Here is a 25,884-nt window from a genome sequence, read left to right on the forward strand (position 1 = left end):
TAGATTTAGTCATGCATCCTGTACATAATGATGTTCACATATGTCCATTCCTCCTTCCATCTTTGATTTCGGTTGATTTAGTAGCGAGAGATACTGAGTGTTTCTGAACTGAAATCCGATCAGCTGTGAGTGGAAGCTGACTGTTTATTGCACAATTTTAGTCTTCTCTATTAAACATGAAACTGTAGCTTTTATTAATCATCAAACAGATATATTGTTGCCTCACTGTCCTCATTGTAGACTTTTATTGAGAAATCAATGAGTTGATCGTTTGATTGTGGTTTAAAGTGATGCATATGGTACTTTTTGTGCTCATAAGGGAATAATTTGTGTGCCTTTTATCCCCCTCTACCCCTAGTTTATTTATTTATTATTATTAAAGACATTTTCTATGATTTTAAGTTTTTCTATGTGATCGTTTATTTCAGAAAATGGTGCATTTCAACCCACTCGATCATTTCAATGATGAACTAAAAAACAGTAACACTAACTGATTTTTAAAACGTCATTTTTATAAAGAGGTACAGTGGTTCATTCACAAATGAGGATGGCAAACCAATCACATATTAAACAACCAATATACGATAAAATGTTTAAAAAACAAACAAAACAAAAAAACAGATAAAATTCAACTAAAAGTACATATACATCTAAGAGTTGTACATGTGTTTTGGGGTATAAGTCAACAGGAACTAGCATTTGCAACCCATTTTGCTACTGAAATGTGAATAAAGTAGTTTGTCACTTCATATTAATGCACTGATTAATTGGGTGGGTGTTTGATAGTAGAACAGAGTCATGTCTGAATCTAACTCTATTGGTTTGTGGGGGGTCTGCTCTCCTCAAGAGCATCTCTACAGTATGCATCCAAACAGTAATGCTGCTTTTTGTAAATATAAACTTATTTGCTTATACTGGGGAAATCATTTTACAACAGCTATTTACACTAAGTGTAAAACTTAGACTGTATGTACACTGAGAGCAAATAGTGTAAATAGAAGTAGAAGTATTTGTGCTAAAAGTGAAATACTCCAGCAACAGTGAAAGCAGCATTTGCCAACAAGTTTAGTAAATTGCACTCATTATAAACAGACACTGCCTATATTCATTATATGAGCAATAAATTGTTGCATTTCGTTTGGGGAGATATTAGGGGGTTAAAGGCATGTCAGAAGAAATTCAAAGATTATAAATACACTTTTTTTTCTTCTTGTTTAGAGTAAAGTGCTGATTGTACACAATTACACCAGGAATGCATATTCAGAGACTAAATGTGACCCTGGAGCACAAAACCAGTCTTAAGTCTCTGGGGTATATTTGTAGCAATAGCCAAAAATAGTGAAGTGACGTGACATTCAGCCAAGTATGGTGACTCATACTCAGAATTTGTGCTCTGCATTTAACCCATCCGAAATGCACACACACAGAGCAGTGAACACACACACACACACTGTGAGCACACACACAGAGCAGTGGGCAGCCATTTATGCTGCGGCACCCGGGGAGCAGTTGGGGGTTCAATGCCTTGCTCAAGGGCACCTAAGTCATGGTATTGAAGGTGGAGAGAGAACTGTACATGCATTCCCCCCACCCACAATTCCTGCCAGCCCGGGACTCGAACTCACAACCTTTCGATTGGGAGTCCGACTCTCTAACCATTAGGCCACGACTTCAAATACATTGTATAGGTCAAAATTTCGATTTTTCTTTTATGCAAAAATCATTAGGATATTAAGTAAAGATCGTGTTGTAAAATGTTCTACTCTAAGTCTCTCAAAACTTAATTTTTGATTAGTAATATGCATTGCTGAGAACATCATTTGGACAACATTAAAGACGATTTTCTCAGTATTTTGACTTTTTGTGCACCCTCAGATTCCAGATTTTCAAATGGCTGTATCTCGGCCAAATATTGTCCCAAACCATACATCAATGGAAAGCTTATTTATTCAGTATTTCAGATGATGTATAAATCTCAATTTCTAGAAATTAACACTTAAAACTGGTTTTGTGGTCCAGGGTCACAAATAGGGCAAATTTAGAGTTGACGTTGACAGTAACGAAAGCAGGTCTTGAGGATCAAATGATGTACAGTTAATAAACATCATGCTTCTGCTCAAAGGTTAGTTCCTCTCTTTTAAAACTTCCATTTATTGCTCATTGTGTTAGTTCCTGTGCATCTCTTTACACGTGCGGTAATGTTAGCGTCTTAAATGGAGTCTGTTTCACCCGACAGCTTCTTCTCGATTATTTCTCTCAGACCTGTCCTGAAGTGGAGGTTTGCTCCAACTATGATGTAGCCCTATGAAATCAAAGATGGAGAATCACAGCTGAACATGGTGTCTTAAACTTATGATGTTAAAGGTTTCACAATGCAGCCACTTACATTGTGATACTCGACCACCTCTTCAATGAAGTCCATCCCGTCCGGAAGAGGGATCTGCACACCTCGCTTAATGTAATCTACGTGAAAACACATTACCAAGCATTTTCTGATTCACATATTTAAAGTTAATATGTTTTCTAAAAAAAAAATCTTATAATAATTTTTTTTTATAAACAAAACAATTTGTTTATTCATAAAAAAAAGGTTTTAAATGTGACATTAAAAATGTGAAAAATTCAGCTTTGATCACAGGAATAAATTATATTTGACAATATGTTCAAATAGAAAACACTTGTTTTAAATTGTAATAACATTTCATAATTTTACTGTTTATATTTTTTCTTTTAATAAAGAAAATGCAGCCTCGGTAAGCATAAGAGGCTTCTTTAAAAAACATTAAATACCAACCCTAAATATCTGAACAGTAGTGTACATGTCATTTAAAATATAATATATTGTTTCACTTACTGTTAATGAGAGGCACCGCTGATAACTGCAGCATTGTCTTTAAAGGACTTTGCAATGGAATAAGCTGAAAAAAATTATTCATTATATTGATATATCTGCTCTTGATTAGTCTTGTATCGAATATGCTTGTGTGGAAACTTACAGCCAAAGACTCGAAAACCTGATCAGAGAAAATTGTGGACCTGAAAACAGAATCAAATCAAATCAAAATCAATGTCAAAGTTACTCAAATGTCAAAAAAGTTCAGTGTTTGCAGATCATATTCACTTTTTCAGATCTAAATGGATGGTCAAGCGCTTGCCCTTCATCGCTACTTCCGCGTTGAACGTGCCTTCCTAAAAACAAGGTGAAATTTGGTGCATTTCTAGCATCCCTTCAATCTGAAACTACTGGTTGTATATGTTGTGTATAATTCTCACCATGGTCAAGCTGCTGAGCTGGACAGCTGGTTTTCCTGGAGGAAGAACGAACACTTTGACGTTACAGCTGACAGCCACACTGGCACCAGAGGTCTTGATAGTGGAGCGAGGAGGAGATTTGACCTCTAACTCCAGCGAGAGAGGATGCTCCATGAAAGTCGGGTCCTGAATGGACAAACACAGAAAATAGAAGGTTGCTATGCAATTGCTGTACATACATAAATCTTAGTTTGGCTCACCAGCATCATGATTTTCCCCATGTAGGTGGTCCTGAGGAGCATCTCTAAGTCCTTCGGCATCTGAAATGAGTCGAGCAACAGTTGTTTTTGTCTTATTTTTGTATCCTGCTCTTGAAATGAGTTAGACGATGTCTTACTCGTTCGTTTGCTATCTGCGTTTGGAACAGTCCGCCTTTGAAGTAAGAGAAGAGGCCACTGTCAAAGAAGTACTCAGAGAGAGCGAGATAGACCATACGATCGTATTCTCTCAGTACCGGATTCACAGCGTTGTTCACAAGCGTCTCGTTCTCATTCTTCAGGTCATAAAACATGCCCTGTGTAGAAAAAAAATCACACGGACTAATTTAAAACCATATATATATTGTGTGTGTGTGTGTGTGTGTGTGTATGCTGCAGTTATGATGTAAACAGCACCATGTTTTCAAATATGTTTTTTATTATTATTAAATTTAAACCTTAAAATTCTAAAATATAGCCTTTATTAGAAAATGTACTTCAAGGGGCAAGAAAATACATTTACAGTCTTAAAATACATTTTTGGGTGATCACATAACTTATTATTATTATTTTAATGTTTTGGAAAATTAAGATTTACGTTATTTAATTTATAGATTTATATTAAAACCTTTTCAGGTTTTACTATTATTGTATTAGTAATATATTTCTGCACTTTTTGTAGATTTTGAAATATATTTACATATATATATATATATATATATATATGTGTGTACAATTTATTTTATTTAATTATTTATTTTTGCTCAAAGGTGTGTTTGTTTGTTTTTTTACGAAACCAAGAATTAATATATTTTCATTAAAATCCTATGTTGTTTTTTGCACATGTACTTGGTAACACTGACCAAATATGGTGCTGATATATCATTTATTTAGAAATAAGTTTAAAAGTTTGAGACAAGTTTAAGTTTTTTGTAATGTTTTTGAAAGAAGTCTCTAATTCTCACCAAGGCTGCCTATAAATACAGTAAAAACACTAGTACTGTGAAATATGTATTCATATAAAAAAACTGTTTTCTATTTGAATATATTTGAAAAAGTAGTTTATTCCAGGGATCAAAGCTGAATTTTCATCCAGTCTTCCGTGATTTACAGCTCAAGAAACAGTTCTTAATATTATCACTGTAAAAACAGTTGTGCTGCTTCATTTTTTTTTTAGTGTTAATTATGATAAAGTATTTCATATGAATAACATGTCTTTGCTGACCCCAAAAACCTGCATTTAAAGTTTATTAACTAGTCATCTGTCACTCACCCTAAAATCCATATCAAGGCTAGTTTCTGTCACCACGGGGTCATTTAGCAGTGAGTAATCGATGCCCACGTAACTGTCCACCTCGGTGCGCACTGAAAAACACATTCACATAAACACACGAGTCTGCCAGATCGATATACCACAACAGTTTTACACTGATCAACATCGTTCTCTAACCTGGGACTGTTTCCAGTAGCTGGTTAACCAGAACTAGTGCGGCATGATTCAAAGCAGGACAAATCTGACAGAGACATATATGCAAAAGTTTGTTCAAATCTGTTAAAATGTCACTGAAGTTACAATACCTTTATGTACTGTATGTGAGCACCAGTACAAACATCTGCTAACCTTGACTAGAAAAAAGCAAACAAACCTGTTTATTTAAGACGAAGCGCATTCCTGTAGTCAGGAACGTTCCGATAAAGTCATAAACCCTCCTGTGAGAATATTTAAAGACACATAAGAATATGCCATGAAACAGACAGATATGCAAAACGCTGAGCAAATGATGTATTTCATTTATAAAGAAGTTAATTAAATCATGTGCAATAAACATGCTCAAAATTCAATATAGAGTGCTGTACCCGAGGGTCCCGCTAAATCTGGCCCTCATCTTGGTGATGAACGCATCGCAGGTGATGTTGGCGATCTTGAGACGTCCGTCCTGGTCTTTGATAAGATGGAGGACTGTGAAGATGTTGACACCTTCAGCGGAAGCGTTGATGGATCCCTCATCATAACTGATGGAGAGAAAGGGATGCATTTATTTGATGAGAAATACAGTAAATATTGTGAAATATCATCACAATTTAAAGTAACTGTTGTCTATTGCAATATATGTTAACATGTAATTTATTCCTGTGATCAAAGCTGCATTGTCAGCATCATTACTCCAGTCTTCAGTGTCACATGTTCATTATAATATGCTATATAAATATTAATTTTCTGATTATCATCAATGTTGAAAACAGTTGTGCTGGTGTATTTTTACATGTTTGTATTGTTTGATTAAAAGAAAGTTCATAAGAACAGAATCTTTTGTAATGACTTTACTATCACTTTTGACCAATTTAATGGCTCCTTGCTGAATAAGAGGCTCGTTTCTTTCAGTTTCTTGTGACCTCAAATCACAAACATCTGGTCTGATGTCTGCAGATGTGTCGAGACTCACAAGAGCCAGTAGAGGATGCGTCTCTGGAAGTTGATGGTGATGGAGGAGTTCTGCACCTCGAACAGCAGCCCCACGTCAGGCTGGAAGCGCAGGTCAGAGGTCAGGTTCAGCTCCGTGATCTTCACACTAAACAATCAGTGCAGAATTAGAGCTTCATAGGTTCATCTTAAAGGTGCGTTCAGCCCTCGGGGTTGTCATTCTAGTCCATTCTTAGTAGGCCTTTTTAATACCACTGACACCTAAAGGGCACCATCACCCCCTTCTGAATGAAGACAAATGGAGAATTGAGCATTTAACAGGACTGTACAAGGACATTTTGATTTGGAATATAACAAAAAAAGGACTCTATCTATCAATCTATCTGTCTGTCTGTCTATCAGTCTATCCGTCTGTCTGTCCGTCTATCCATCCATCTCTCCATCCATCCATCCATCCATCATCTATCTATCTATCTATCTATCTATCTATCTATCTATCTATCTATCTATCTATCTATCTATCTATCTATCTATCTATCTATCTATCTATCTATCTATCTATCTATCTATCTATCTATCTATCTATTATCCATCTCTCCATCCATCTCTCCATCCATCCATCTATCTATCTATCTATCTATCTATCTATCTATCTATCTATCTATCTATCTATCTATCTATCTATCTATCTATCTATCTATCTATCTATCTATCTATCTATCTATCTATCTATCTATCCGTCTGTCCGTCCATCCATCCATCCATCTCTCCATCCATCATCCATCTCTCCATCCATCATCCATCTCTCCATCCATCATCCATCTCTCCATCCATCATCCATCTCTCCATCCATCCATCTCTCCATCCATCTATCCATCCATTCATCCATCCACCCATCCATTTCTCCATCCATCCATCCATTATCCATCCATCTATCTATCTATCTATCTATCTATCTATCTATCTATCTATCTATCTATCTATCTATCTATCTATCTATCTATCTATCTATCTATCTATCTATCCATCCATATTTGTAGTGAAAAGTACAGTTATCTGAATTTCTGAGTTTCTGAGTTTCAAATAGTTTCAATTCTACTTCCTTACATTAATTTGAATTGCAGTTCTGCATCCTCTTTGCTACCTCAGTTCAAAATCAGGAACTGAACTGTAATTTAAAAGGCACACTTCGTGCTTTTTTCTGATTGGTGCTCATCCCTTATGCTTACTGTGCGTGTGAAGGACCACACGAGAGCGCTGTGTGTAACGTGGGAGTAAACGACGGGAAATGCAGTAGATAAAGGTCAAACATACTTCTTGATGGTGTACTGGAAGCGGCCCTCTTTACCCTGCATCTCTGGCATGGTGATGTTACTCAACTCTTCCTCCACGAACCTCTTTGTCTCGGCCTTCACTGTAAAGACGTCAAGCAGAGGCCAGTCTGAGATAGTCTTATATTCTAATAAAGTGTAGTTGTATTTTAAGTCCGAATGTTGGGCTTTTTGTCAGATATCTTACGCATCTCCAGTCCTCTGTTAGTGATGCGGATCTTGCATCCAGGCGGTTCTGCTAAAGTCATTGTGATTAATGAAAGAAGAAAGATGACAGAGACGTTCAGCAGTCCCATGATTCCTCAGCACACCTGAAATCAACAATATAGATACTTAGTTTAATTTTAGTTCCCCTATTTCCACATCTTTTACATTCAATACATACACACATAATCAGTGAATAGGAATAAATAGAAGTCAAGTTTAAAATAATATGACGTCATAAGTTTATATAATGGACAAGAATGGATTAAAGATAATAAAGTAAACGAGTAATTAAAAATTAAGTACAAATAATGCAAAATAAATTGAAATAATATATATTTTCAAAAAATTTAAATGTAAAACTAGTGCATCAAAAAGCCTTCCTAGTGCATTAGTTTTAGAGATCAGATCCGAGTGACTCTATCTGTCCACGGATGATGCAGCTTTTCTGTCCTGCACCAAAGAGCTTCTCCAGTGCTGCGGCAGGAAAATAGGTCCTGACAGCTGAATATATCCAAACTGCAAGCATATAAGAGAATGATCTTGCCTTTCAACCGTGTAGAAGAAAGTATCCAGTGGAAAAAGTCCAAGTCTGTCGTCTCTCGTCTCTGTAGCAGTGTGTGTGAAAGGTCTGTGTCTGCGTGTGTGTTTGTGTGTGTGTGTTTAGTGCAGAGGAGGAGAGACTGTGTGCCTAGTCAGAATGGACAGAGGAGAGAGAGAGTGAGAAAGAGAGAGAGAGAGAGAGAGAGAGAGGGACTGTTCATGTACTGTTCAAATGGATTGGGATGAGTTAAATTTTTGTTTAAATCACTAAATCACTTTTTATTAAAATAAATAAATGGGATGCAGCACTTAAACTGTTTATGTAAATGTGCTTTAAAATTTTTTAAATAATACGTACATTTAAATGTCATTTTAAATAAATAAAAAAACTTCATAAATAAATTATAATTCATTTTGAACAATTTAAAACTAATTATTTTAATTAATGAATTGTAATTTTGCTTCAATTTAAAATAATGTAATAATTATTTAATTCTAATTATGTAATAATATTTTAAATAAATGAATAATCATTTTACATCTATTAAAAATATAATATTGAATAATTTAGAAATAAATATCAATAATATTAAATATCAATTAAAATTTAATTTAAATAAATAATTAAAATATATTATAATGCATAATTATGAGTAATAATTAATGTAATATCAATGTATATTAACTATACTCTATATGCTAATTAATATAAGAACTCTTCAGTCAAACTCAATCATATTTATAAATACAAGAACATCTGAACATTTAATATATTGATACGCAGTATAATATTTTAGAGACTTAAACGAGGTCGCTCTCTTGGAGGTCGTGTGTTTGTGTGTGTGTGTGTGTGTGTGTGTATGTTGGAGGCAGCTGTCTTTAGTCCCCCAGATATAACCAACAGGAACAAACAGGATCAAAACAAACCATCCCACAAATGTGCTTTATAAAGTCACTGACCCCAGGGTCCGGCTGATTTACTTCGCTTCACAGAAGACGGTCTCAGGCAGGCGGAAAGATTTCACAAATGCCTCATTTATTTTGTACCCTGTGGGCTTGAGAGCTTTTTTTAAGCATCAAGAGGAAATTTCTTGTTTAAAACAATGTCTTTTAGCAAAAACATGGTCCGTACGCAATAATAGGTGACCTTTGACATAAAATGATGCTGAATGAAAGCTATATGTCTGTACATTTCAGGAAAGATGAACATGTTCTTTGTGAAACAGAAGTGTTTTTGGGGAACAAGAAATAGACTTGACATGAGAATCAGTGCATGTTAGTGGAAATCACTTAAATTTGGACTGTTCCTCACAAGTGTTTCCAGCCATAAAGTGATGTTTGCTTTGAGAAGACACTGGGGTTACTACAGTTCACAAACACAAGGTCAAAACCCCAAACATAAGAACTAAAAAAATGTTACACAAGCAAAATCAAAGCCTCATTACATTCAGAATATGTTTTGTTGACATTAAGACAGCACAGAAACTGGTTAAGTAAATGTCCTTTTAAATTATACTTTTATATAATAAAAAATAAAAATAAAAACATTTGAAATGAATAAATGGTCATTTTAATTGCATTTTAAATAATTTGAAATAAATACATTTATTAAATAAACAATCACTTTTTTATTTAATTTGGAAATAATTTAAAATATATAAATAATAATATAGTACTATATAATTATGAATAATAATTAATGTAACATTGATGTATTATAATCACCAAACAGTTTTGCTCAGAAAGTAGCACAGCAAATTTACTTTTAAATTATACTTATGTATTATAAATTAAATTACATATAGTATATATAATTTACCTTATACACTTATTATATAATATAATTATGATTGAGATATATATATATATATATATATATATAATTTTCAATATTTTAATGAATAAATAATGCATTTTTAAAATTTAAATTTTCAATAATTCAAAATAAATAAATGCATTTAATAAATAAACAATATTTTAAATCATTAATCTTTACATTTTTAAATAATTAATTACAAAATTTAGAATAAATAATTAATATTATAATATTATATAATTATTCATTCACTAGCAAACTGAACATTTCAGATATTTCTATGTGAATTTGGGATATAATGATATAAAATGTGCAGCAGCTATTTGTGTTGATCCATAATATGAACAGTGAAACCCATTATTTAAAATGCAAATATGAAGACAATTGATATTTTACTTTGACATGAAGATTTTCTAATATATTATAGGAACCACTTTAAATCATATGAGCCCATAATGTAAAACCCTTCTCTATCCATGTCCGACTGCTATGAACAGAGCAAACGAGTGCAAATGTCCATATTAGCTTTTATATAACGGTAAATTAGCTTTACCGTTCAGACGTTCTAGCTTACTGCTCTGTGCTTTGCTTCTTATTTCTGTACTTTTCTCTGATTTTTTTCTTCAGCAGATCAGCACAGTGCTCAAACAACAGATTTTTGGCACAAACGCTAAAACTAAAAACTCTTTGGGACTGGAATAATACTACTAAAAGAAAACTTTGCCTCCCACTGCCAGCAGCTTACATTCCAGAGACGGGAAAACAACTGCCTACATTCAAACAGAAGAGAGAGAAAATGCCTCTTGTTGGATCTACTTGTTGCATGAACTGCTGCAAACTTCTGCAAAGGATTGTGATTCTGGAAACAAAGTTACTTGCTGGACTTCCAAAACAGGCATGGACCCTCTCAGCGTACAGCCGGTGAGTCCCATGAATCTTCTGAATCTAAACAGTTTATACCAAATGTAGAGGAACAAGCCGAAACTACGTATTCTCGTATTGCTGCCATAGCTTCCTCTACCCCAGATTCGACTATGACAAGGCTTGTGACTGGTTTTCTATCACCCACTATACATCTTGAGAACAGATTTGAAGCATTAATGTATTGCAGGTGAGGATCCCCAAATGTGATTAAACATGGATCGGATCAGCTGCTAACATTGCTACTAACAGGCGCTCAATGACGAGCAGACCACGGCATTCAGCTCAGAGCACAGCCGAGCCAAGGACTCTGATAGTGGGTGACTCTGTTATCAGAAACATCCGTAGCAGGACTACAACAACATGCTGCCTTCCTCAAGCAACGGTCTCTGATGTGAACAAGGAACTTGAGAACATTCTGATGAAGCACAAGACTGTAAATCGAATCATCATCCTTGTTGGGAAGAATGATATTTGGAAAGAGCAGTCAGAACTCCTTAAGAAGGACTTCAGTGAACTCTTTGAAACACTCAAAGTTCAGTAATTAATCAGTGGACCACTTCCAGCAAGGGGAACAAATATGTTTTCACAGATGCTTGGGCTGAACACATGGCTACAAAGATCTTGTAATATAAAAGGAGTGGATTTCATCGACAACTTCAATCTTTTCTGGGGCCATAGACAACTGTTTAAACTGGATGGCCTCCACCCAAACAAACTTGGTGCTAGAGTGTTTAAGGACAATATCTATTTTTCCCTCCGTCACCCTTCAGCAGAGTGTGTCAATCCGTTCAGCACACACACACCGGGTCCGAGTCATCATGTGGTTGACATATCTCACAAGGACACTGATAACACCATGCAGCCACAACAAGCACTGCTGATGGACACCGATTGCGCTGTATTTTACGTATTCACTGTATTCTTTGTAAAAATCATTTTTTATTTCTAACCGTTTTAAATTCATTTTAAATGTCAGTTTTTAAATCATTTTCAAAATTTTTAAATTGCTTGTTTTATTTTTGTTCTTCTTTATTATTTTACTTTCTTTTATTGTAAAGCACTTTGAATTACCATTGTGTACGAAATGTGCTATATAAATAAACTTACCTTGCCTTATTGAAACAAAAACCTTTTTCAGATTGTGCTGGAGGCACTCGTTCCCCTTTGAGTGATGCCACAAAATGAAATCATAAACTTTGTACACATTTTGTGCAAGCATTGCAGCTTATTCCCAAACACCTTTGTAGAACCTTTCACAATAATTGAATGCTTACACCACTTACAGTGGTGTGGAAATGCAAGATACTTTTAGTGTTTCTCAGATTTAATTTTCTTGCAGACTGAAATGCACCGGTTTGAATCCTCGCTGTACTTCTACCTTTTTTATAGTCTTGGTTCACTATTTTCCCACTTAATTTATAAGGGTTGAGAAAGGGTGTTGCCCTTCGCATCATGTCAAGGACTTTGTGACAACAGTGTTGGCAATAATTCATAATCATGATGATGTGCAAAGATTAACATGCAACAAAGAATTGTCCATGCCCTTGAATGTTTGGAGACTAAACCTTAAATGAGTTCATGTCTTCTTAGAAGCCCATATTGTAGTCACATGATGCAAGAAATGGGTTCGACTTAAAACCACAGAGGACCACGTTCAGTTCAGTGTTACTTAACATTTCATTATAGTTTGTGAAATTTATTAGTGCAAGCATCTTTATATCAATGCATATATGGTAGTAACCATAAAATTGGCAAATAAAATATACATATACAAGTAACTGAAAAAAAACGTAAATATATTTTAAAAGAAAAATATTACATGAAAACAAGTAACAAAAACTTAAATGAAATGAAAATTAAATGAAAAAAAAACTGTAATTACTAAAATTAATTGAAAAAAAACTGTAAGTACTAAAATTGCTAAAACTTAAATGAAACTAAATGGAAATATTTGGGGAGGGAAACTAATAAATATGACTAAAGAATTTCAAAACATAGACATTACCATTTTATTGTATTAAGTACATGTGTAAAAAAATTCAGGACAACAATAAAAGAACGTTCACATAGTTTCCTATAAATAAAGAAATAAAACCGTTTATTTCATTTCACAGAATGAACGCCTCTCTACAAATGGCCGCGCGGTCTCGACGTCGTCCACTGCGGACCCGCGCATGCGCATTAACCGCGTCCGAGTGCCCGATACAAGATGGCGGAGTCGGTGGGGAGGGAGAGGAGGAGGCGGGTCCGAACCGAATAGTGCAAAGCCTATAGAGGACTCCGATCAAACCTCTCCAAGGTAAGGACTTCAGTCATCTAAGAGCAGCATGAGACATATAGGCGTGTGGCGGAATGCACGGGGCACATTAACATCCCCGCGGTTGCTGTATACGCGCACAGTACACGTTATAAACTGGCGTTATAATGCGCAGTGAGCGCGGCGCCCAGTACATGAGAGCGCGCGCCATCTTGACGACCGTTTCCACGAAGCAAAAGTGCGCGCCTAAAATTAGTGCTCGGAACGGTCGAAGTTTGCTGGGGTTTAAACTCAATAAAAGAGCACTTTGACACACTATACTGATGGCCCGGCGCATCCCCGTCCTTTCCGTGCCCAATTAAAGCCGGATGCTCCGCCACTCGGTATTATTTATCCTCTCTTTCCCGCACACTGGCTCGCGCTGCCGTAGTTCTTTGTTAAATGTTGTTCTCCTCCTCCTACGGGTTTCTTTTCGGGCTGCTCGATCTGCGCATGCGCGCCCTTCTTTCGCTCATTTGTGCTCTTATTAACGACGATAAACGCCGTAAACATTCGCATAGAACATATACATGATGTGTGGTATGAAACATGGGTTTACTAAACTAAAAACCCATGGTAATACTGTGGTATTATTATCAGATATCGTTCCCGTGCCGCGTTACCGCCATAGTACTTTTTGTAGTTTTTTGGTTTTTTTTGAGGAAAAACACTGTGTTCGAGTCCCATCTGAGATTGAAGTATAATGTTTTTCTTTCAACATATAAACGCGTGCTTGCGTAATACCATTTCTTTACATTTACCATAGTAATACCATGATGCCATTTCTTTACTTTTACCATAGTAATACCATGGTATTCTTAAAAGTTCCCCACAGTAACTACCATGTTTGTGTACACACGTATGGTATTACCATCACTTTACCTTGATACTGAATTATTACCTTTTGATATCATGCCTAATATGTTGGAAATCCCATACAAAATAATAATAATAATAATGGTAAGTAAAAGCTTTTTGCAAAATAATTTTAGTCAATATTGTTATAACCGTAACATTTAAATTGCAGAATTGTTTACAATAAAGACCTTCAGTGCATAAAGTTTCAGAGCACTGATCACGAATCAATTAATTCAGTTTTAATTGTGCGTTTATTGTCTATAGTAATACTATTATTGTGATGATGATGCTTTGAAATATATACCATGGTACTGTATAATTACCGTATCCATGTATTGTTATAGTGTTTGGCAAAGTTATGGCTCAGTCATGAATTCAATTGTTTGAAACTTTTTCTTTTTTTTTACTCTATCGGTGAATGTTTAACAAATAGATGATCCAAAGATTCACTTTCATTATTGCGTTTAAGTTTCGTTGTTTTCCTGCAAAGTTCTTCCGTAACATTTACCTCAGCTGACTGAAAGGCATAGTCCATAAAAAAACGTTATCATAATTTTTACCCAACTATTTAATTGATTGCAGTCATTTGCTTTAGTCTCTATTTTATTTGTATGTTCACAACTAAAATACAATTTTGGATAAATACGTATAATTTAATTAAATCAACCTTAAATGTACTGTATTGATTTTGATTTGTCCCCTATACGCTGTGAAAATATTCCTGTGACCTATTGAAATCTATATATACACTTTAATTTAGTGCTGTCAAACGATTAATCGCATCGAAAATACGTTTTTGTTTACATAATATATGAGTGTATACTGTGCAGAGTTATCATGCATATATAAATACAAACACATGCATGCATAATTAAGAAAAATATGTAATGTTTATATACTAAATATATTTATATACCATATAACAATTGAAATATATAAATGCATATACAATTTCAAAATATATACTGTATGCATCTGTATTTATATATACATGATAATTAAACACAGTACACAAATATTTATTATGAAAACAAAAACTTAGTTTGACAGCGCTACTTTAATTTTCTGTAAGCTTAGGATGTGAAGTTTCAGTTATTTAAGCATGTTTTACATATCGAACACTACATTTAGAGTTCATAAGACTTTCCTGTATATTGCTCTCATGTTTGCAATGCTTCAACTTGGTAAAAATGCAAACTTTTTTTATCTGAAGACGGGACAAATGAGGAGCTATGACGAGTGAAAACCACGCAACAATAAAGACAGACTCGGTGATGGTCATGTCGCCCACCGGGTCCACGTCACAGACGGCTCCCTTCTCACCCTCGACCAGCAAACCCATCCAAGAGCTGCCAGGTGTGTCTCTGTGAGGCTTTAGATGAACCACCTGACTCTCTGCGGTCCTCATCTGATTCTTAGTTTGTCTTTCAGATGAGCTGATTCAGGCTGGATGGTCAAAGTGTTGGAGTAAGAGGGAGAATCGGCCGTATTACTTCAACCGCTTCACAAACCAGTCACTGTGGGAGATGCCTGTCCTGGGCCAGCATGATGTCATTGTGAGTCCAGGCTTCAGAGCATTTTACACTGAATACGAAATCCTGTGTCAGTTTTATTTAGTATTATTCATATAGTGGCATGCGAAAGTTTGGGAACCCCTTGCTCTAATCAGCGGTAAATTCCATCAGGTGCGCGATTTCACATAGAGCACCTGTTACTACACAGAGCCATTATTAACTGAGAAGCTGCGCAAATCCACGTTTATTTTCAGCGCATCTTCTCAGTTAACAACGGTTCTGTGTAGTAACAGCTGCTCTATGTGAAATCACGCACCTGATGGAATTTACCGCTGATTAGAGAACCGGCTTTACTGACGAGATGCGCATAACGATCGGCCGATCGTGATCGGCACAGCCCTATTTATTACTCGTAATCAAGGTGATATGTTCAATTAATTGAGATTTTGATTTTAGGTCCTATCGTCCAGCCCTAATAACAACACTGTCCTGTTGTTTTAGTCGGATCCTCTGGGCTTGAACGCGGCTCCAGCATCTGGCGAGGCGATGAGCGACGCAGCTTTGGGCAACGGTCAGCGTAAAAGACATCCGTCGGAGGACACTCAAGCAGGCCCAAACAGTTTCAAGAGGCCAAAAGTCTGTTTTCTTCCAAATAGCTTATTTGACGCTTATAAAACAAATATCTATTTATCAGTGTTTAGTCATATTTTAGTGAATCATTTTTCTTATTCCTGTATGATTTCAGGTTGAGATTCCAGTCACTCCAACCACTCCCACTGTCCCGATTTCTCCGAGCACGCCAGGAGTCAAACCCTGGGTGAACACCACAGATGATAAACAAGGCTCGACCAGCGTCCCTGTACCGGCTCCATACCGGCCCTCTGTGTGAGCATGGGCTCCTCGTTTATCAGTCACATTGGCTAAAAGCATCAACTAAATGGTTAAATGTAAAAGTGAAGTGATTCAGGTATCCTGACTGCGGTTCATCTCTGCAGACATGAAGTGTCTGAACTGGTCTGTGTGTTTCAGGGTGTACTGGGACCTGGACGTTCAGACTAACGCTGTGATCCGCGAGCGAGCCCCAGCAGACCACCTCCCTCCACACCCTGAGATCGAGATGCAGAGAGCTCAACTCACCACCAAACTACGACAGCACTACCACGAGCTGTGCTCTCAGCGTGAGGGTATGAGCACACCTCTGCCTTCACATCTGACTCAACATGTTCCCATAAAAAAGCTTTACATTCTACATGTGCAAGATTCTTAATATTAATGGCAATGCAACAAAAACGGCTTAGTATAGTTATTCTGTTTTGAAACAGCCGAGCAACAGAAAATATAGTGAAGTTAGTAGCTTTGTTACTCAAAGTTTAATAATCGCAGCACTAGCGCATCTCCATTTTCACAGCCAGTTCCAGTCTGGGTTAATGGCTTATGAGTGCATTGCAAAGTTACAGGAAGGAAAATGCAGCTCAGGTGTGTCTGTTAATATGTATACAAGTCTGGAGTCAGTAGGATTATATATTTTTTTAAGAAATTAATACTTCTATTCATTAAGTCAAAAGTGACAGGAAAGAAATTTTTTTGTGTTCTAAACTATTTGAAAAAAAGTTAAGGTTTTCACAAAAATGTTGGTAACAATAGTAACTGTTTCTTGAGCAGCAAATCAGAATATTAGAACGATGTCTGAAGGATCATGTGACACCGAAGAATATATTTTTTTAAAGTTATTTTAAATTGTAATATTTCACAATATTGCTGTTTTTACTGTATTGTTTATTAAATAAATGCACCCTTTGTGAGCAGAACACCCCAAACTTTTACATTCTAGAAATATAATGTATATTTTAATGTTTGGAAATTATTGGTAGAAATGATTGACTGACTGTTTTCAGGCATAGAGCCCCCACGGGAATCCTTCAACCGCTGGCTTTTGGAGAGAAAGTTGGTGGATAAAGGTCTGGATCCGCTCTTGCCCAGCGAGTGCAACCTAGTAATTTCTCCATCCATGTTCAGAGAGATCATGAACGACATCCCCATCAGGTTCTTGAACATCCATGTTCAACGTTTCTTATTATTATGCATTTATGCATTATAAATCTCTTACGTCTTTGCAACACATTTCAGGCTCTCTCGAATCAAATACAAGGAAGAGGCCAGGAAACTCTTGTTTAAATATGCAGAGGCGGCCAAGAAAATGATTGACTCCAGGTAATTATTCATGTCAGTTACTAAGATTTCTGAGACAAACATGAACGTTGTGTTAAAGTTTTTTTCCCGTTTTCACAGAAATGCAACTCCTGACAGTCGGAAGGTGGTGAAGTGGAACGTCGAGGACACGATGAACTGGCTGAGACGAGACCATTCTGCCAGCAAGGAGGACTACATGGTACATTCTCATTCGTGTTGCTCTGAGCTGCCAACGTAGCCAGCATTTCAAGGCATCATATGCATGACCATCTGGGTGTAATGATTCATCAATATGGATCGATACATTGATATGATGTCTGACGATACGATGCATTAATGGTACATGTAAAATATCGATATATTTAATATAAATAGGCAACTTATTTGGCAATGTCTACATTTTCACATAATGTCCGTCTATGTATTACCGCCAAGGGTGCATTCTCATTCAAATTCACGGATAACTAAATTGAGCTATCTTCTGCTTTTTTTGTGCATGGATCACTAAATACATAATTACATCAAAATGCACATTTTGGGGAATATCCTATTAAACACAGTCGGTTAGGCATATGTCTTAACGTTAACAGTTCAGAAAGAAAAGGCATGTGTATATTAAATCCGTGCTTGGTTCTTAAAGTGAAATCAAACTAATAATAAATCTAATGCTGTCAAAGACAAATACAAGTGCTCACTGCTTCTGATTAAATAACCTTTGTAACATCAAAAATGATTCATCTATATTCAGTTTTAAACAGTGAAGACCATTTAAGACTATTAAATTTCTTTAGCGTACCTTAAAATTAATTTTAGACTGAGCTGAAAAAAAGCTTTAAAGTTTTAAAGTTGATTGAACTTGGGTCTTTGTTGTATTGGATTTATTTCCTGCTGTTGCTTGTAATTTGGTTACCTGTAGAAAATATTTTTTGCACTAAGCCGATAGTAGCAACCAGAATTGTTTGTCAAATTGTTTATTTTCTTTATTATATAAAAAAATAAAACAATTGTGTAGGCTTAGTTTCTGTTGTTGTTGTTGTTGTGAATCTCCCAATTGAGGTACACAATGTGAAAATTTCAGATTAATGTTCATGTTATATATTTTGGTTGCATTTGTGAGTTAATAAAAATGTAGATGTATAATATCAATATATTAATTGATTTACTTCGGTATCGAATCGTAATCGTATCGTAGAAATTTTTGAGGTATTGGCAAATAGCGTATTGCTGGGTATGAGAATCGATATCGTATCGTATCGTATCGTGACACCCCTTACACCCCTACGTGACTGTAATCTGATCTATCCTCAGGATCGACTCGATCACTTACGAAAGCAGTGCGGCCCTCACGTGGCATCCGTGGCGAAGGACTCCGTTGAGGGCATCTGTTCGAAAATCTACCACATTTCTGCAGAATATGTGCGCAGGATCCGCCAGGCGCACCTCACTCTCCTTAAAGACTGCAACATCTCAGGTAGACATTGGAGACGTCCATGAATAAATGAGGGTTTTATTGTTGGACCAAAGTCAAATCTAAAAATAGGATGATTTTTTTTGGCACTGGTGCGAACTTCACTCTTGGTTTGACTTTAGAGCCTTTCTGATTTATTCTTCTTGCTTTAAAGTGGATGGCACCGAGTCGACGGAGGTCCAGGACCGGTTGGTGTACTGTAATCCAGTCAGACTCTCCATTCCGTCTCCTCCTCAGCCGCGTGTTGAGCTGCACTTTGAGAATGACGTGGCCTGTCTGCGGTATAAAGGGGAAATGGTGAAGGTCAACCGCGGTCATTTCAGCAAACTGGTGTGTACATGCTAAGACGAGTTCAGAACAGATTAAGGTTGGATACATTGGGTTCTTATTTTGTTGGCTCTGGCACAAACAGGAACTCTTGTATCGGTACAGCTGTATTGATGACCCAAGGTTTGAAAAGTTCCTGTCTCGTGTTTGGTGCCTCATTAAAAGATACCAGGTAATACTCTAATTACAGGCATTGGTAACCAACCAGGAGACCGAATGCAACAGTAATGTGTGTTTCCACCCCCCATAGGTGATGTTTGGCTCCGGTGTGAACGAGGGGTCTGGTCTGCAGGGGGCGCTGCCTGTTCCCATCTTTGAGGCTCTGAACAAACAATTTGGAGTGACATTTGAGTGCTTTGCTTCTCCTCTAAACTGCTATTTCAAACAGTTCTGCTCTGCATTTCCAGACATTGATGGCTTCTTTGGATCACGAGGGTATATGAATGTGTTCTTTTGTCAATTATATGAATTTGATGGTTTTGATACAATACCATGTTGATATATGTGTGTGTAATTTGATCCTAACATCCTAGCACAACTACTGTTTTACAAAAGCAAGCATGGTTTCTATCAGAGAGGTTAATTTGCTATATTGGATCTCTGTCCTCAGGCCGTTTCTCAGCTTCTCTCCCGCCAGCGGCTCATTTGAGGCCAACCCTCCGTTCTGTGAGGAGCTCATGGATGCCATGGTGACACACTTTGAGGTGTGTGACTCTTAACGTCATCCCAAAGTCTTTAGACTGGAATATCTTTACATAAATGTACACATGCTATTTTCTTATCCTCTCTCCATCTTTCTCAGGATCTTCTGGAATGCTCCAGCGAGCCGCTGTCCTTCATCATCTTTGTGCCAGAGTGGCGTGACCCGCCGACGCCTGCCCTGACACGGATGGAGGCCAGCCGCTTCCGCAGGCACCAGATGATCGTGCCTCCCTTCGAGCACGAGTACCGCAGCGGCTCGCAGCACATCTGCAAAAGGTCAGACATCTGATGTACATGTCCTTGTACATGTGCCTTTAGTTCCTTGTTCACTGCACAAATAAAACCAAAAGTGCAGTCGTTTTGTAAGGTTTAAAGGAGTAATTGACCTCAGAAATGAAAATTTGCTGAAAGTGTACTCAACCGTAGGCCATCCTGAGGATGCAAATGAGTTTGTTTCTTCATCAGAGCAGGAGAAAAGTAGCATTATGATACTTGCTCACCAAAGGATGCTCTGCGGAGAATGAGTCCAAACAGCTGATAAAAACATCACAATAATCCACACAACTCCACCAGTTAATGTCTTGTAAAAGGCAGCTTATTTGTATGTAACAAATCCATCTTTAAGTTTTAAACTTTAAATCACTACTTCTGCTTAAAATGCGAGTCCTTTCTCCATAATATTGCATTCTCCAGTTAAAAAGTCGTCTCGTCTGAATCAGGAGAGAAATATGCACCGATCAAACACAGTTATATGTGAAAACAGTCTAAAACGGTTGTAAACAAATATGTGATATGTAATTGATGGACTGGAGTGGTGTGGATTATTGTAATGTTTTTATCAGCTGTTTGGAGTCTCATTCTGACAGCACCCATTCACTGCAGAGCATCCATTGGTTAGCGAGTGATGCAATGCTACATTTCTCCAAATCTGTTCAATTCCTGATCAAATCCTTATTTTTGGATACACTGAGAGGTTAATTTTTTGGTGAACTGTTCATTTAACCCATGTTTTACTCCCACAACTCATGTTTCTATCCTCTGTGTCTCTCAGAGAAGAGATATACTACAAGTCTGTCCATGGAACAGCAGTCATTTTCCTCCAAAACAACGCTGGCTTTAGCAAATGGGAGCCCACCACGGAGAGAATCCAGGAGTTCCTGGCAGTGTATAAGATCTCCGGCCTTTCGTTGCCCTCGCCTGGTCCTTCTTCCACCGGTACAGGAGACAAAGACTCCAAACCAGTTCAGGAGCACTTGGCTACGAGTCAAGACAACAGCAGTCCTGTTGACAAGACTGCAGCAGACACAACAGACATTTAGACCGCGGCGCTGGGCGTGTGGCCACGTGTATGTATGTATGTATGTCCATTGGAAAGAGTCTATGATTGTATGAGAGGTTTAACATTGCGCTGTTGGGTTTAGATGGGCACTGGGCATGTAAATGTTCAGGCGAGAAGAAGAAAGACTGACTCACATTTGTTTACTTTCATTATTTAATATTGTTTTAGGTTTTTGAGTTACGTTATCATAATTGTTGGGTTTTATATCAGTGTATTGATAGTTTGGTCACTTTTTAGTTGTCTTTTTTTTAAGAGATGATAAATGTAGTCCCGTATATCTTATTCTTTCTTTTTTTTTTTTTTTTTTGCCTTTTTAGGGTGAATCTCAGTGAAATGTCGTCATATTTCACACCAGATTTATGTTGCAGAAAGCCTTTTAAGCTCTTCACTAGTATTTTTTCAACAATGAAGCAAGTTTTATAGTGGTAAATGGTGATTAAACTTACTACATTTTCATTTGTTATACAGTATTTACTGTATTACAGTTAAAAAGTTACTATTACAATGATTCTTAAAAGATAAAATCTGAATAAATTCAACACCATTCAACTTAATTGTATCGGGTTATCTTAACCACTCAAATATATTTAGCATTACTATAGTACAATTTTTTATTTTTATTTTTTGCAATATGGTATATAAAAAATAAATAAATAAAAAATAGTCTTCAAATAGGTTTCATCTTTCATGCAAAAAAAAAGCATATTTCTTTGTTGATTTTGTGTTAGAATAAGACGAGCTTTGTGATATTCACTTTTCTCACTGGAAGGATTACGAAGCTGTCAATGAGTTGATGCACCGATGCTTGTATATCGATGTTTTAGATGATTCAAAAGACAATTTGCAATCAGGCAGCAATGTTTAAATTACTTCTTCATGACATGCATCAGCGTTAGGGCTTCTCGAAGCGGTCGTCACTTCCCATTCATAGGCGTTCCTTTCTGAGTCGAGAGGTCACGTTTGGTTACTTCATGTCTGAATATATACTGAACGTAGTAACAAAAGGTCAGATATATTTAGTTTCCACCCAGTCATCCACCTGCAGTGAAAGCCAGTCCTTTTTCTTTTCTTCTTAAAATATTGTACAGAACTCCATAACAAATCTGAAATTGTGTAGATTGATTGCGTTCTCCGTTTCTGTGCAGCACAAGCCTGTGTGAACCACCAGTCCTAATCAATTCTAGCATTTAGTCCTAGCAACTGGAAAAAGCAAAGTTACATTTCTTATTAGTTATGAAAGCATTATTCCAACCGTTTCGGTGTGTTATTGCTAATGAATTAGCTCATAAATATAGCATAGGCCCATTGTTTTTCTCCAGTGAGTCTACCTCTGATTTCGGGTGTTTTATAATTGAGAGTAATGACATTATTAAATTAAATTAAAATGAAGCAGTAAATGAGTGGCTTATTCTTCCATTGGCATCCAGTTATTAAAATTGGTAGCTATTGCTTCGATTTCAGTTTTGTGTATATGTGAAAAAAAGTGCTTTAAAAGTTTAAAATTTTAAAAATTTGTTTACATGATATTGGTTTAAATTGTATCACTGGGCAGCGTTTTGAATGTACATTTTTAAAAGGAGAAACGTTATCGATGGATTTGTTACTACAATTGGACTTTAAATGTTGCCATTTTTAACACTACAATGGTGGATCTTTATTTTTTGTTGGGTTTTGTAGGAATTAATAGTCTACTATCATTTTATTAAGCCAATCACTTCCATCTGTAAGAAATGATAGGTTTGTTTGGTTGTTTTTATGCAGTGGACTACATTCTCTTGTAGCCAAACTTGGGAAATGGCATTTATTTTAAGTTTAAAAGCATTCCAGTGGTTTGACGTGTAATGTTACCCATCTTGCCATTTATAAAATCCAATATAACCATTGGTTGTATTTCTTAATCCCAGAGTGGATCACCAGCAGAACTGTAGATGTTGTACAGAACATGGCTATGAAGTTTGTTGCTTTCCTACACGGCTGTTGTTCGTTTATTTGGGAAAAATACGGAAGATGTCTTTTTCACCGTGCTTTTTTTTTTTGTTTTTTTGCTGGTTTTAATTTAACATTTTGGTTCTAAATGACAGTTTATGAATTATAGAATTTATGAAATAGTTGTTTTAAACTAAACCAAAGTGTCATGAAAAGAGGAGGAATTTATCTAGTAGCCTATCTTAAAGTAGAGTCGTGTATGAAGTGTAACCAGCAAAAACATCCATTTATACATAACTTTATTTTTATAATTCTCTTTTGTTCTTTTTCTTACGAAGGTATGTTTGGGTTTTTATTTTGCATGACCTGATATTTTTCATTACAAAAAAAAAATATTTATATATATATATATATATATAAATTGTACAGCTCTGTATTGTTTAATTAGTCATACACTTAGGCTTTAACAGATTTGTATTTATCAGTCATGTTGATTGATTTATATTTGGTCACCATTGCGTTTGTTGATTCAGTGTCCTCTAAAATGCCATGAATGTCTCCCTGTTATATTATTCTGATAAAGACAGAGATTCAGTGAATGTAAATATGTCTTGTGCTTATGTTTCTTCTACCTGTATATTATCAGTGTTGTAGCATTTCCCATCACCTAAAGTGATATAAAGATTTTCATCTGAATCAGAAAAGCTCTCAGTAAAATATTGAAATCACGCACCCATCTCTGGCATTTGTTATTATATTTATTGTACATACAAACCAGATTCCAAAAAAGTTGGGACACTGTACAAATTGTGAATAAAAACAGAATGCAATGATGTGGAAGTTTCACATTTCAATATTTTATTCAGAATACAACATAGATGCCATATCAAATGTTTAAACTGGGAAAAAAAGTATCATTTTAAGGGAAAAATAAGTTGATTTTAAGTTTCATGGCATCAACACATTTCACAAAAGTTGGGACAAGGCCATATTTACCACTGTGTGGCATCCCCTCTTCTTTTTATAACAATCTGCAAACGTCTGGGGACTGAGGAGACAAGTTGCTTAGGAAGTTTAGGAATAGGAATTGTGTCCCATTCTTGTCTAATACATGCTTCTAGTTGATCAACTGTCTTAGGTCTACTTTGTTGCATCTTCCTCTTTATGATGCACCAAATGTTTTCTATGGGTGTAATATCTGGACTGCAGGCTGGCCATTTCAGTACCCGGATCCTTCTTCTACACAGCCATGATGTTGTAATTGATGCAGTTTGTGGTCTGCGATTGTCATGATGGAAAATGCAAGGTCTTCCCTGAAAGGGACGTCTCGATGGGAGCATATGTTGTTCTAGACCTGGGATATACCTTTCAGCACTGATGGTGCCTTTCCAGATGTGTAAGTTGCCCATGCCACACACACTCATGCAACCCCATACCATCAGAGATTCAGGCTTCTGAACTGAGCGCTGATAACAACTTGGGTTGTCTTTGTCCTCTTTAGTCCGGATGTCATGGCGTCCCAGTTTTCCAAAAAGAACTTCAAATTTTGATTCATCTGACCACAGAACAGTTTTCCACTTTGCCACAGTCCATTTTAAATGAGCCTTGGCCCAGAGAAAACGCACTTCTGGATCATGTTTAGATATGGCTTCTTTTTTTACCTTTTTTGAAAGTTTTAGCCGGCAACAGCGAATGGCACTGTGGATTGTGTTCACCGACAATGTTTTCTGGAAGTATTCCTGAGCCCATGTTGTGATTTCCATTACAGTAGCATTCCTGTATGTGATGCAGTGACATCTTAGGGCCCGAAGATCACAGGCATCCAGTATGGTTTTCTGGCCTTGAACCTTATGCACAGAGATTGTTCCATATTCTCTGAATCTTTGGATGATAATATGCACTGTAGATGATGATAACTTCAAACTCTTTGCAATTTTTCTCTGAGAAACTCCTTTCTGATATTGCTCCACTATTTTTTGTCGCAGCATTGGGGGAATTGGTGATCCTCTGCCCATCTTGACTTCTGAGAGACACTCTGAGAGGCTCTTTTTATACCCAACCATGTTGCCAATTAACATAATAAGTTGCAAATTGGTCCTCCAGCTGTTCCTTAAATGTACATTTAACTTTTCTAGCCTCTTATTGCTACCTGTCCCAACTTTTTTGGAATGTGTAGCTCTCATGAAATCCAAAATGAGCCAATATTTGGCATGACATTTCAAAATGTTACACTTTCAACATTTGAAATGTTATCTATATTCTATTGTGAATAATATATAAGTTTATGAGATTTATAAATTAATCCATTCCTTTTTTTACTCACAATTTGTACAGTGTCCCAACTTTCTTGGAATCGGGTTTGTATTTGCTATTTAAGGAACGTTTTAAGTGTCATCAGAAACAGCTTAAAATCTGCTGAAATTTCAGAAAATGTACCATGTTATTACCTTTGTTTATTTTGGACACAGTGCCATGGTAATACCATGTTTTATGTGCATCTGGTATAATTTGGAGT

At 36.4% G+C, this 25,884-nt stretch overlaps 2 protein-coding genes and 1 long non-coding RNA gene across 4 annotated transcripts; 1 reads left to right on the plus strand and 2 right to left on the minus strand.

The window, feature by feature from the left end:
* Window positions 1-1,697: 1,697 nt before the first annotated feature.
* LOC132151508 (phospholipid transfer protein-like) lies at window positions 1,698-7,570 on the minus strand. Its single transcript, XM_059559653.1, has 15 exons — window positions 7,450-7,570; window positions 7,246-7,345; window positions 5,954-6,079; window positions 5,367-5,522; window positions 5,156-5,219; window positions 4,960-5,023; window positions 4,783-4,874; window positions 3,650-3,826; window positions 3,513-3,572; window positions 3,274-3,438; window positions 3,122-3,189; window positions 2,997-3,036; window positions 2,855-2,918; window positions 2,387-2,463; window positions 1,698-2,302 (listed from the first exon to the last, which is right to left on the minus strand). The coding sequence occupies exons 1-15, from the start codon at window positions 7,556-7,558 to the stop codon at window positions 2,210-2,212; spliced, it is 1,455 nt and encodes a 484-aa protein (XP_059415636.1). The 5' UTR covers window positions 7,559-7,570; the 3' UTR covers window positions 1,698-2,209.
* A 5,174-nt stretch (window positions 7,571-12,744) lies between these two features.
* Window positions 12,745-15,203, minus strand: LOC132151511 (uncharacterized). The gene is made up of 2 exons (XR_009436415.1): window positions 15,085-15,203; window positions 12,745-13,065 (listed from the first exon to the last, which is right to left on the minus strand). It is a non-coding gene; the product is annotated as an uncharacterized LOC132151511 (long non-coding RNA).
* Window positions 12,912-22,199, plus strand: LOC132151509 (mRNA (2'-O-methyladenosine-N(6)-)-methyltransferase-like). Of its 2 annotated transcripts, XM_059559654.1 has the most exons (16): window positions 12,912-13,048; window positions 15,117-15,259; window positions 15,335-15,459; window positions 15,919-16,053; window positions 16,163-16,302; window positions 16,447-16,601; window positions 17,313-17,460; window positions 17,545-17,628; window positions 17,707-17,806; window positions 18,916-19,078; window positions 19,230-19,405; window positions 19,488-19,574; window positions 19,653-19,837; window positions 20,013-20,106; window positions 20,205-20,380; window positions 21,156-22,198. In XM_059559654.1, exons 2-16 carry the CDS (start codon window positions 15,136-15,138, stop codon window positions 21,421-21,423), a joined length of 2,160 nt encoding a protein of 719 aa, XP_059415637.1. In that variant the 5' UTR covers window positions 12,912-13,048; window positions 15,117-15,135; the 3' UTR covers window positions 21,424-22,198. The 2 variants fall into 2 exon arrangements, with proteins under 2 accessions (XP_059415637.1, XP_059415638.1); XM_059559655.1 differs by lacking the exons at window positions 12,912-13,048; window positions 15,117-15,259 and having other exon boundaries at window positions 15,332-15,459; window positions 15,874-16,053; window positions 21,156-22,199.
* Window positions 22,200-25,884: the final 3,685 nt, after the last annotated feature.

The sequence above is a fragment of the Carassius carassius genome, chromosome 10, assembly GCF_963082965.1.
Source record: "Carassius carassius chromosome 10, fCarCar2.1, whole genome shotgun sequence".
Taxonomy (NCBI): domain Eukaryota; kingdom Metazoa; phylum Chordata; class Actinopteri; order Cypriniformes; family Cyprinidae; genus Carassius; species Carassius carassius.